At 34.9% G+C, this 12,926-nt stretch overlaps 2 protein-coding genes across 5 annotated transcripts; one reads left to right on the plus strand and one right to left on the minus strand.

Moving 5' to 3' along the window:
• The first annotated feature begins 1,534 nt into the window (after positions 1-1,534).
• LOC140879709 (zeta-carotene desaturase, chloroplastic/chromoplastic) lies at positions 1,535-8,342 on the plus strand. Its single transcript, XM_073283563.1, has 14 exons — positions 1,535-1,790; positions 2,215-2,339; positions 2,481-2,615; positions 3,045-3,117; positions 3,251-3,324; positions 4,478-4,582; positions 5,065-5,309; positions 5,408-5,495; positions 6,162-6,204; positions 6,290-6,446; positions 6,546-6,674; positions 6,828-6,900; positions 7,477-7,641; positions 7,970-8,342. The coding sequence occupies exons 1-14, from the start codon at positions 1,634-1,636 to the stop codon at positions 8,135-8,137; spliced, it is 1,737 nt and encodes a 578-aa protein (XP_073139664.1). The 5' UTR covers positions 1,535-1,633; the 3' UTR covers positions 8,138-8,342.
• A 1,138-nt stretch (positions 8,343-9,480) lies between these two features.
• On the minus strand, positions 9,481-12,596 carry LOC140882894 (DNA damage-repair/toleration protein DRT102). Of its 4 annotated transcripts, XM_073289136.1 has the most exons (3): positions 11,613-12,596; positions 9,820-9,930; positions 9,481-9,705 (listed from the first exon to the last, which is right to left on the minus strand). In XM_073289136.1, the coding sequence occupies exons 1-3, from the start codon at positions 12,547-12,549 to the stop codon at positions 9,671-9,673; spliced, it is 1,083 nt and encodes a 360-aa protein (XP_073145237.1). In that variant the 5' UTR covers positions 12,550-12,596; the 3' UTR covers positions 9,481-9,670. The 4 variants fall into 4 exon arrangements, with proteins under 4 accessions (XP_073145237.1, XP_073145240.1, XP_073145239.1 ...); XM_073289139.1 differs by lacking the exon at positions 9,820-9,930 and having other exon boundaries at positions 11,613-12,595; XM_073289138.1 differs by lacking the exon at positions 9,820-9,930 and having other exon boundaries at positions 9,620-9,764; positions 11,613-12,595.
• Between the last annotated feature and the right edge of the window lie 330 nt (positions 12,597-12,926).

Consider the following 12,926-nt stretch of genomic DNA (forward strand, 5'->3'; position numbering starts at 1 on the left):
ATTCATGGGGAGTTTTGATTAAGGGGGAGTTTTGTTGATCTGTTTGTAAGTTAAATGTGTTTTGTCCAGAAAGGCAAAAATGGAGAGATTGAAAGAAATATTTTATTACTTAAAATCATCCTAATTGAAAAAGATTCTATCTAATATCTTTTGCCTTTATTGGACATGAAGTAATTTTAAATAAGTTATTTACTTCCTTGTTTAACTTGATTTGAGATATGATTAAGTTTATCATAATATTTATTATCTTATCTCTAATGATTTAATTCATTTACTATGTAGATTTTACTTGATAAAAAAGAAACAAGATCTAGAATCCTATCTCTACAAGAAAATATCTACAAGGGAGGATTAAAGTATATATATTGGAAGAGAGAGACCGTGAGTTTCTGTAGCTTCAATATACGTACGTTGAGAAAGAGCTGCTGAAGCTTGTATCGGTCGTGATTGCTTGAAGCCGTGAAGAACACTCAAAGATAGTTGATCGAAGAGTGTTTTCGTCTCACGTGTTTTTGGCATCAAGAGTTTTTCTCCTTACTTCGTTTTTGTTATTCTATTTCATATAAAATGTTTTAGGAGAACTTTTACTATTTATTTTCTCACTTGTTTTGAGAAATTGAATTTTACAATAATCACTAGTTTTAGGGTTTGTAAAATTCTTTGAAAGTTTTCTAGTGAAGTTTTGTCCTGAGGCGCTGCAAGAGTATTTTATACTCTTGCTTAAATCATTTGAGTCCATTTATTTGGTTGCTTGTTTATTTTATTCACGCCTAAATTTTATTTCGCTGCAAATTACTCAAGGTGTTATTGTAGGTGTTGTTAACACCTTGTGACAACACCTCAAACTGTTTATGTGCAACCACAATTCCCTTACACAAGACTCATTAGGAGTCATGTACATTTTTAATATGATCTTAGGTGAAAAATAATATACATCACTCGTTGTGAATTATAATATTATCTCGCTATAAATGGAATCCATTTAATTACTATGAGATGTTGTCACATGCTTCATAATCTTTTTCAATATTACCATTCAAATTAAAAGAAAAAATGTCAATCAGCTTTAAGTTATTTCTTTTTAAAATATAGACATTGTAAAACTATTTTTTAAAAAAAAACTAATTTTAAAACCTTTAATTAATAAAATAAATAGAAACACCAATTAAACTTGATTGAAAGATTATTCAAACAAATAAACAAATCTTTTTTTATGAATGTATAAAATACTAGTTTATGACTTTATGTTGTTATATATATATATTACATAATGTAGTTTGTAATATAATAGTATAATACATAGCCAATTTAAATAAAACACCATTCTTTTCTTCTTTTTTTTGAGGAAAAAACACCATTCTTCTAATTAGCGAACAAAATGACTAAAATAAACTAGATTCTAAAAAAATAGTGATATCCATAATTTTTTTATAATAAATGAAGTATTGCAAAGACTTAAATTAATTTTGTGAAATATAAATATAGATAATTTTAAAATAAAAAGCGATGAATTTGATAAATGTCCGAACAAATTTGGCACACTAAGCATCTGTTTACTACAGATACCCCTCCCCACTATCTTCTTCCTCTCATGTCCTGATTCGTTTTCACAGACCAAATTCCAGGTGCGCGCATGGCTGCTTCTGCTTCTCTTTGCTTCCCAGCCTGCTGTAACCGAGGTGGGTTGGCGGGATTCAGCAGTGGCCGCCGTGTGTCCACTCAGTGGACGCCTCGGGGACTCACAGTTCGCTCGGATTTGGAGTCGAATGTCTCTGACATGAGTGTAAATGGTAATTTTGCCAACAACTTGATAGACGTGGTTCCTGTCTTTCCTTTTTGTTGTTGTTTTTTTTTTCTCTCTCTGTCTTTTTTAATCTGCATGTTGCGTGAGTTCTTGAATCATTATTACGAAAGTCTGATTGAACGTTTATTGATGGAATCGATACAAGTTGCTTGATTTCGGAAATTTTGATTTTCTGTGGCTTTGGCAGGGTGTTACTAGGATTGGGATTAAATGTTACTTTTGAACAAAAGTTTCTCTTCAATTTTGATTTTATTTTTTTCCCATTTGAGTTTTGTGTGCTCCTCGCCCATGGCTATTATGATAGTTCATCAGGGATCATTCAGTTTTCAAACGGAAAAGGGGCCTTTTTGTTTGGTTTGCTTGGCATCCATTGTGGGTTCTTCACTATAAATGAATTATCTGCGTTGCAGCCCCAAAAGGTTTGTTTCCACCGGAACCAGAACACTATCGTGGACCAAAGCTGAAGGTGGCCATCATCGGAGCTGGGCTCGCAGGCATGTCCACGGCACTCGAGCTTCTTGATCAAGGCCATGAGGTTTTACATCACTATTGTTTTCCGTTTCTTAACATACGGCGTATTTTTCTTTATGAAATCATGTATTTTTAATGATGATGAGCCCTCTTTATTGTTTGTTATGTGAACATGTATGATATGCAATTGCTTTGGTGTTTGCAGGTTGATATCTACGAATCAAGGTCATTCATTGGTGGAAAAGTAGGTTCCTTTGTTGACAGGAAGGGAAACCACATTGAGATGGGGCTGCATGTGTTTTTTGGTTGCTATAATAATCTCTTTCGCTTGATGAAAAAGGTAGAAATTTGTTCAATAAAAAATTTCAGACTACAATTAGTACACTCCCTCCATCCTAAATATATAGGCTTGTTTGTTTTTCATATAGATTAATAAAATCATTGGAAAAAATAATGCACTTTTTCCAAAACTTAGTTAACGAGGGTATGTTTGTGAAAACCAAGAAAAAATACAACTAATAATAGAAACTGGATACATATTTGGGACAACCGAAAAAGGAAATGCAGCTATATAACTGTGACGGAGGTAGTATATGTCAGCGTCTAGAGAAATTGTCATTATATCATTATAGGTTTAATAAGTTGGTTTTACTGCTCTAATCTCGTGAATTAGTGAGATGTTCCTTGATACTTTATGCGGATTCATGAATTCATCTGATTATGGAATGTAAATGATATCTGATTATTCTCTGCACTCTACCAAATCCAGGTGGGTGCTGATAAAAATCTACTTGTGAAGGATCATTCTCACACTTTTGTTAACAAAGGGGGTGAAATTGGCGGTATGATGAAAATACTTGATTATCTAAAGAATGTACGCTAATTGTTTTCGGCAGAATGTTTGAAGAAAAATGCTGTATGTGAGTTTATTTAATCTAACTGTTAATATCTAGCGACGTCTATATTTAATTCCAGAACTTGATTTTCGTTTCCCAATCGGAGCACCGATACATGGTATTCGTGCATTTCTGACGACAAATCAGCTCAAGGTACTTAATTTTGCTCGTTATTTCCTTATTCATGCTGCTAAATTATTATTTCCTTATTTATGTTTGATGGGGTTACAAGGACCAGAGTGATTTAACCTCTGTTTTGCTGTTAAGCATACATATTTTATCATTTAATTGATTTTTGAAACTGCAGTTTGATTATCTTGTACTCAACCTAATAGATTACACCTGAACCTTTAACAAAATAAAAATTGCAAAGAGTGAAATATAATCTCAAATGGATGTGTACTGAATGAATGCACTCCAAAAATAACAAAGGAAATAACCCAAAGTTTCCTATGTACAAATATTCTCTCCACTCCTAGCTATGCTAGTATCAAAATAAAGATCATAACAGAATCATTGTTCTCTCTCTCTCTCTCTCTCTCTTTTCTACTCTCCCGTCTCCCCATGTGTGGTTCCCTAGAGTATACATATTGGATTTTGGGCCACTGTTTATTCAGGCCCGCATTCCCTATACCCCTATCACCCGAGTAAGACTGAAAGAAATGCAGTGAGCTGGCTTTGGTCATAATGTTATACTTCGAGTGACTTGAATGAAGTGTCTTTTTATTTTGAATGGTCATTATCTCTTGTTTCTTTTGGATTAATCATTTGTATTCATTTTCTTTTGGATTAATCATTTGTGTTCATTGTGCAAGGCAAAAGCCTTTAGTAGCGATAGCATGTTTTTTTGGGTTTTATCATGACATGGTTAAGAGTGCTTGATACAGCCACGGTAGAGTTGAATATTCATTATTTATTTTTGTTCCAACTTTTTTCTGACTCACTTCGTCAATTCTTGGTTTTGGTTTGAGCTTTTGAGATCTTGATGTTGTTAAATTTCAATAAAATTATCTTATCTTCCACTATTGCTGCAACTATTTGAAACCTGTGTTTGGACGGAGATTTTGGAGAATGCTAACATCCTCTCTTATCATTGTCCGCAGAATTTCTATTTCTGTAGTGAAAATTTGAAATGCTGATTCTTGTGCTGTGAAATAATATCTTGTGGGCTTAGTTCATTCTCTCACCCTTATAAGTTTGACACCATCTCTCTACTATAGTTGTCTTTCAAGCTGCTTAAACCATCTAAAAATTTATTACTTAAAGAATGGAATTTTCTGAATGTATTCTCCTCTGTTGTTTGCAGCCTTACGATAAAGCAAGAAATGCTGTGGCTCTGGCCCTTAGTCCCGTTGTGAGGGCTCTTGTTGATCCAGATGGAGCAATGAATGACATACGCAACCTGGATAATGTTTGTGTTCTCCCTCATAATTCGTTTCTTCCATTCCAGTTTATCTCTAAATCTAAATTGGTACTGGTGCCAAGTGGACAGATAAAATTTTTTAGAGATCTTGGTACTTTCAGTACCACCTAAAAATGTAATGCCTTTACCTGTACTCGTCCTCTTATTTGAACAAATCTTATGTACTTTCTCCCAGATCCATTCCAAGGACATCTTGTCTATTCAGCTGGACCCATTTCATTATATCATGCTTTTTAACTCAACAACCAGCCTACATCTAAGATTTTGATGCTGTAGTTTAGGGCTAATTAAATTGACTTTAAGAGCCTTTAGCGGATTCTATCTCTTAGAATAATGGATTGCTCGTTGAGTATGAAAACACCTTGCAATCAACTAAGTGTGCTAGTTGGTGATGTATTTTACGAGGAAAATGACGTGTTTATTGTAAAATGTTTTCTTGTATCATTAACTTTGTTATGTATTTGCAACAGATAAGCTTCTCTGATTGGTTCTTGTCCAAAGGAGGGACACGCACGAGCATCCAGAGGATGTGGGATCCTGTTGCTTATGCTTTGGGTTTCATCGACTGTGATAATATTAGTGCTCGTTGTATGCTGACTATATTTTCCCTTTTTGCTACTAAGACTGAGGCTTCCCTACTACGCATGCTTAAAGGTTCCCCAGATGTTTATTTGAGTGGCCCCATCAAAAAGTATATCATGGACAAGGGAGGAAGGTATCAACATCATAGGATGAACTGTACTTGAAAGCATGTTTATTTTTCACTCAACATGGAAATTAATTTATCTTTCTCTTATATATTTGCTAGCACAGGTTCCATCTAAGATGGGGATGCAGGGAAGTTCTTTATGATAAATTGCCAGATGGAGGTGTCTATGTATCAGGCCTTGCCATGTCTAAGGTACTTGTCCTTACTACTTTCTCAGTGACAAATCATGTCTCGCTAAGATGAAAATTGGCTGGGAAGCTGAGCTTATATGCTTATTCAATATTAGATCTACTCTTATATTTGTGGCTTGATACCCTCATTTTGTGATGTTAATGTCGTTTTCGGCAACAGATGTGATCATTCACCTTTAACATCAAACATTTCCGAACTTCAGGTTCTTAAACTCAGTTTCTCCCCCCTACAAAATTGCCCTCAAGTGTGTCTATTAACAGTCATTGTTTTTTTGTTTTGGTCAAAATACATAAAGTGTGGGGCCATTTTTATTCACAATTGATTACCCTCCACTTGTACATTAGATGGAAATATAACTGATAAATTGTCTTGTCAATGGAAAAGATAGAAATAAAGTGTTCATGGATTAACTCTTTGTGGGTTTGTGGTACACACGCCTAACAAGTGTTTGATTTTTTTTCTCCTTTTAATTGTAATGACAATTTTGGGCCCCAGTTTCATGCATTCGGAAGTCTGAAATCAATATTATGGCTGTTGTAAGAAACTATTGCTCCTTGGTGATTGATTCTATGTACTTTTTTAAAATTTCTATCTGTGTGTTAATGCGATTATATCAGATCAGCAGTCAGTCAGTCATGAGAACTAATGATGGGTACTATTTTTCAGGCTACTCAAAAGAAAATTGTTAAGGCTGATGCTTACGTTGCAGGTTTGTGACATAAAATTGGCTGCACATTTTATCCTTCTCTTCTGATGGTTGCCTCAAGGTTCTACATATTTATATGTGATTGCAGCTTGTGATGTTCCTGGAATTAAAAGATTAGTTCCGCGGAATTGGAGGGAGTGGGAATTCTTTGATAATATCTTTAAACTGGTTGGAGTGCCTGTCGTCACTGTTCAGCTTCGATATAATGGATGGATTACAGAGTTGAGGGACTTGGAACGTGCAAGGTTAGCCGGCACTATCTTAGCATAGGGAGTTTTGCTCCAGTTTTTTTACTCAGGCAACTCTGCTCTAGTATCTCATTGCGGTCACTCTTTGATGGTCAGGCAACTAAGGCAAGCAGCAGGATTGGACAATCTCCTTTACACTCCAGATGCAGATTTCTCCTGCTTTGCAGATCTTGCACTCACATCTCCTGAAGATTATTATATTGAGGGCCAAGGATCATTGCTCCAGTAAGAAATTTTGCTGTTATTTCCGTTTGTTATTTTTCACCTTTCTTCCATTAAGGATATACTGTTTCCCTTCAATTACGAGGTGGAAAACTAGCATAAGATGTCTGAATTTTTGTTTCTATCTAAATATTCTTGTTTTGTGGTCTTTCACAGATGTGTGCTTACACCTGGGGATCCTTACATGCCACTGATAAATGATGAAATTATAAAAAGAGTTTCAAAGCAGGTTAGTTTTGCTTCTGCATACCTTGGCTCTTACAGGAAATTCTTACAGTATCCATTTTGACAAAATTGAAATGACAATTTCAAAAACAAAAGATCTTGATTAAAATTGATACTAAAAGAAACGGAAACAGGTCATCACTATCTCCTGCTACTGCCGAGAAAATAATATAACGCCAGAAAGGTGTTCTTATTTTAATATTCCTAGTGTAAAACTCCTGATATTGAACCGTTTGCGTGCTGAAAAGATTCTCTGAGATTGTATTCATCTGGTATCATCAGGTGACAATCATTTACTATCTCTAGAAAAGGCTTGCCAACTGCGGTTAGCAAAATTATTAAATCAACTAGCTGTAATAGACACTTGTATCATTTTAGAGAAGAGAACAAAAGGCAATTAATTTTTGGAAGGACATTGAGTGAACAAAAAGCAATGAAATTATTCGAAGCATTGGTTGCTATTTGCTAATGAATGGATCAAATAAATCCATCTGGCAAAACTTTCATGCATGTCTTGTCGCATTATTTTATGACATTTTTATCTCGTTCTCATATTACTGATGATATCTTCTGGTATCAGGTTTTGTCTCTTTTTCCATCTTCCCAAGGTCTCGAAGTAACATGGTCATCAGTAGTTAAAATCGGACAGTCTTTATATCGTGAAGGACCTGGCAAAGATCCATTCAGGCCAGACCAGAAGACTCCAGTAAAAAACTTCTTCCTTGCTGGCTCCTACACAAAACAGGTATTTCTTGCATTTGAGATGATCCCAAATTCTAGTGATTATGCTTTAATCTGAAAGTATTAATTGATAGAATTATAGTTGGTGTGGTTGATAAGACAGTAATTGATTGATTTAGACATACTCAATCCACACACCAAACACCATATAATTAATTAATCATACTGCATAAATCACCTGTATCCATCCATTCTTTATCGTTCATATTACACATTCACGTCCTTTGATGAACTGTGGAGATAACTGGTTTCATTGCCTTTTTGTAATATAATTTTAATGGTTGTGTTAAGAAATATTGAATTGTTTCATTTCAAAAAAATATCTTCACCAGGATTACATAGACAGCATGGAAGGAGCCACCCTGTCTGGCAGACAAGCGTCTGCTTATATATGCGATGCTGGGGAAGAGTTGACAGAATTACGAAAGGCTATTGCCACAGTCGAAATGGAAAAGGCCGGAGCTGCTACTAATACATCTGATGAGTTGACCCTTGTATGATTTTTCATATGATATCGATACGTGCAAGTACAGAGAGAAGAACACCAGGAAAATTGATTGGGATCATTAAGCTGCGAGGAGCTAATATTTGAGGGATTATCATAATTCTAGTCCTTTTGTAATTCGTGGTGTAAATTGATTCATTAGATGTTTACTTCTAAATTTTCAAGTTTTTGAATTAAAAATAAATAAATGTTAAATTCTAAATTTTAAAGTAAATATTAAATATTTGATATGAAATAATTTTTTTTAAAAAAAAAAAGCTATAAGGTACCAAATATTCTTTAATGATTATTTTTTATAGTAAAATATTTTCTTAAAATTTAAGCATTTATTCTTAAGTTTTGTATTCTTATGTATTGTTTTAATTTATTGATGATTAGCCCAAGGCTTGTTAGCCTAGTGGCACCAATCTCCCACAATTGGGAGAGGTCTTGTGTTCAAGACTTGTAATTTGTAAACCCCCAACCCCCATTATCAAAAAAAAAAAAATTATTGATTGATTAATGATTATGCATCCACTAAAATACTTTTTCACGCTCAATGTCATACTAATCTTGCTTAAATTTATAAAACTTGACATTAACGTTTTATCACGCTTCGTGTATGCTAGGATCTTGATTATAATAATATGTCTATCTAAAATTGATGTTAAGTTAAACCATTTTTACGTAAATCAAAATGAATAATATAAAATTATATTACAGTTTGTATGTTTGAGTTCATATTAGCAAATGAATAGTATCCTAATGTTAGATCCAATGGTCCAAAATTGATTTAGACATGTGAGGTCCGTGAATACACATGGACCACACATGACCAAATTAAAATTGAACCATTAGACTAAGGTAGTGTAAGCTTACTAGTTTTATGTTAGCATCTCATCAGCCTATATATACACCTATATACATATTCTCATGCATGAAGTACTTTCTCCAAATATATCAATATCATTTTTGTTGTAATATTTATAAATTAAAAGTTAACTTGAAAAAAGAAAATATGAATGATTTAGAGTGATTGCATTGAATTTCCTAACTAAAATATAACATTCTCGTCAAGTATATATTCTTATAAAACGTTTTTATCATAAAACTAGTTAATGGGTGGTGTCACAGATGGAGTCGTATTTTCTGGAATGGGGTGAGATTATGCAGGAATCCCCTAAAAGAAAGGCCAACCGAGGAAATATGAAAGAAAGGTGAGGTTCTGTAATAAGAAGATCCCTATAAAATAGTGGTGCCAACCAATTGCTATTCTGCCAAACTATAAAAGTTTCAACAAACAAACACAGATTTCTCTTCAAATCAAACCCTTTCAACGAATAAGTGATTCTACAATGGGTTTGACAAAGGTGGTCGCTTGCTTTGTTGTTGCGCTGCTGGTCGTGGGCCGCGAGGTGAGTGCAGACTGCTTGGATGACTGCTTCATCAACTGCATCGGTTATGAATCGACCATTTGCACGCTCAAGTGCTACATCAAATGTCAATGTACGTATCCATTTCTCCGCATTCACACATCTGATTTGCTCTTTCATGAATCTTGAACATGCATGCACGAGCCGGGGCCTAAGTGAACATCATCAAAATCCAGTGTTTATTTGATTTGATTTGATGATGTTTGATACCTACATATCATGAAGTAATTTCATTTGCTTTGGACTTGTGAACAACCATACGTACTACACATATATAGAGCCAGAGTTTCCTTGGTCAATTTCATCGAGGCCAAGCGAAAACGGGGCTCTAATTCGAACCATCCATGACCTGCATGCATACAGGCTGTAGCACCACCTATAGTTCAAATCACAAGCTCATCTATTACTTTCCCAATTATTGCATGGACTTATATATGAAATCGTGAGTACCTGAATGTCTACAGGGTCTGAAAAGGATAAAGTGGAAGCGTTGATTAAGAAACTAAGTCCAGATTTGCAGGCCAAGCTATATGAAATTGAAAAGGAAGAAGCCAAAAAAGTAGGAGGAACCATCTAGGAAACTGCAAGCTGTGATGAAATTCTAAAATCTCATTCCACCTTCTGCCCCATTGTTTTACATTTGACAGACAAATGAATGGAAATTTGTTATATTAATATATATGCATTTCTACCTCGAAATCACATTCTTTATTTAATTTAACGCTTAAAATGTACCAAAGTTCGAATTCTATGGCCAAAGATATGAGCTGAACCAAACAGGACAGAACCAGCTTCTCTCCCACAATCAAAATGCCCCAAAGAAACTACAGTTCAGAGGGAAATGAAATAAAAAAAATACAGAAATGCTTTAAGCTAATAACACAATCTTCTATTTTAAAAAGATTGCGATAATCCAGATGAGAACAAACATAATTATACTCTTTAAGATAACTACAGTATCAAGATGCACAACTGGTTCAAAGCTTTCTAGCATGATACACGTATATGAAGAATATTTTAGTATTTTACTACATTAAAAAGTATTAGATATCACCAAATATGTATTTCACAAAATATTAAACTATAATTAATCTACATATTCATAGGTAAATACTTGGCATAATTTAGGAAAATACTTATTTTCCTTAAATATAACATCATCTATCAGTCAACAAATTCTTCTTTTTCTTTCTCATCTATATCATCCTTGTCTCCACGAATTTCAGATTACATCATTCTGAATATTCATCAGTTTCATCAAGATTGAATTTTCACACAATAAATTGACATGTAGACGAGCCAGCCACCGAGTGTATATCGACTATCAGCATAAGTATATGTACATAATAATTTGTTATTTTGAGACTTGTTATTTTTATAACTTGAAAAATTATGTATTTATTCTCAAAATATTTAAGTTTAAATGTTATTTATTCTATTAATCAATTTAATATAATTAAAATTATAAAAAAAAAAAACATTTTTAGTTTGTGAAGCTTAAAGGTTGATCGCGATGTTTCACGTTTTTTTAAAGCTTGGTACATGAGACCTTCTTGGTTCAAGAAATACAAATCAATACCAAGTATCAAATGGTTTGAGCAGTACCAAAGACTATATATATATCATCCCTAGCTTTGACTATACAAAAGTTTTCCACTCAATGGAATCCAACCTCCTCCTACTTGTTTCCTGCTATCATTTCCGAAAAACAACCATCTTCATGCTACAAAGCACAAAAAAAGCTTAGGGCCATCCCACTTATCTCATCACAAAACATAGTTGCCTGTCTCAATCTAAACCAGAAGTTGGTCACTTGCAGTTGAACCAATTGACTCAATTTCAATATTCATTCCACCAATAAAGCAGTTCAATCCTGATCATTTTCAGTAAAGTTGCATCAAGTTCGGCAGAATCAAGAGAACATAGGCATTCAAACACAAAGAGAGACAACACAAACATACATGATAAACAAACATCAAAGTAATTATCACACATCAAGCACCACAAAAGAGTATAAAACACAAAAAAGACTGCAATTCTTCCATCATTTGTTCTCACTTTCTATGGCTGCATTAGCGGCAGCAAGATCCTCGTCCAAGAACAAGTCCCAATGCCCATCCCACTTGATAAAGAACTCAGTATCTTCAAAATACTTCACTCTATGCACATCCCCTGCAGGTGTAAACAGATAATCCCCCACACCCAAAGCATACTTCTCACCTTTACTCAGGTTCCACACACATTTGCTCCCTCTCATGACCACCAAATCATGCCCAAAAGTATGGTGATGTGCCGGCTCTACACTCCCGGCCTTAAACCTCACAATGGCGGAAGTGGGTGTCTCCCTCAAAAGTTTCATCGATCCACCAGGCATCACATCGACGGGGGTAAAATCTTTATCCTGCCGGGATTTAGCCAAAGAGCAAATGAAACACGGTGGATCAACTACAGACACATTGTTGTTGTCCCCAATTTTCGACATTTCTTCGATCGATCCATCTAAAAAGGACTGGATTTCCTCCGGCCAGGGCTCTGAACCGGAGGCTGGGCATGGGGACTTAAAAGGGGTGTCGAGGAATTTAGAAAGGATTTCAACGGCAACCGTGGTTGGGGTCGACATGCCCGATACGGCGAGAACGTTGCAGTTATTGATCGAACGAGCGTTCTGAGCGTCTCCGGGGGTCAGACACGTAGCAGAGTAAACTCCCGGGAACTTGTTCGCGAAGATCGAGACGCCGGCGCCGGTTCCACAGGCGATCAATCCACGGGTTTCTGTGCCATCATTGTTCTTCGCAGCTTGGCTGACGCGATTGCCGACTTCTTCGCCGATTGAGTAGTATTTGGAGGTGCCGAGATCCTCGACTTCGATGTTGAGGGAGCGGAGGTGGGTTACAAGTTCGTCTTTGAGGCTGCAGCCGAAGTCGTCGGATCCGGCTACGATTTTCAGGCGGCGGGGAGTAGCGGCGGTGGCGGTTCGTTGCTCCATGTGATTCATCCGCTGAAGCTGCAAAGACACTCTTCACTCAGCTAAGCTGTAAATATCTTTTGGTGCATTTATTATTAATTAATGATTAAAATTAAAATAATTATATTTAAATCATTAATATTTTTTATTCTATATATAATTAAATAATTAAAATTTTACACGTCAAGTACGATTATATTTTCATATATCTATTCTTGAATTTCAAAAGTATATTATAAACTTTGGTTAAAGTAAATTAAATATTAACTATATCTAATATTATATGTATAATTTGATTTGGTTATCTTATTATTATCTCGATTATTAATTTTGAGGGTGTTATAAGCTGCCAGATTTTATTTTAAAAATAAAATGTTAAAGTATTTGAATAAACTTAGTTTTTACCA

The sequence above is a fragment of the Henckelia pumila genome, chromosome 2 (genome assembly GCF_033568475.1).
Source record: "Henckelia pumila isolate YLH828 chromosome 2, ASM3356847v2, whole genome shotgun sequence".
Lineage (NCBI taxonomy): Eukaryota > Viridiplantae > Streptophyta > Magnoliopsida > Lamiales > Gesneriaceae > Henckelia > Henckelia pumila.

Coding starts and splice junctions, on each gene's coding strand:
- LOC140879709 (XM_073283563.1), top strand. CDS start 1,634: ATGGCTGCTTCTGCTTCTCTTTGCTTCCCAGCCTGCTGTAACCGAGGT. Junction 2,616..3,044: donor TCTTTCGCTTGATGAAAAAG/GTAGAAATTTGT, acceptor TACCAAATCCAG/GTGGGTGCTGATAAAAATCT. Junction 6,675..6,827: donor GGCCAAGGATCATTGCTCCA/GTAAGAAATTTT, acceptor GGTCTTTCACAG/ATGTGTGCTTACACCTGGGG.
- LOC140882894 (XM_073289136.1), bottom strand. CDS start 12,549: ATGAATCACATGGAGCAACGAACCGCCACCGCCGCTACTCCCCGCCGC. Junction 9,931..11,612: donor CGCTAATGCAGCCATAGAAA/GTGAGAACAAAT, acceptor TTTGAACTATAG/GTGGTGCTACAGCCTGTATG. Junction 9,706..9,819: donor TCTGGCTCTATATATGTGTA/GTACGTATGGTT, acceptor ATGTTCACTTAG/GCCCCGGCTCGTGCATGCAT.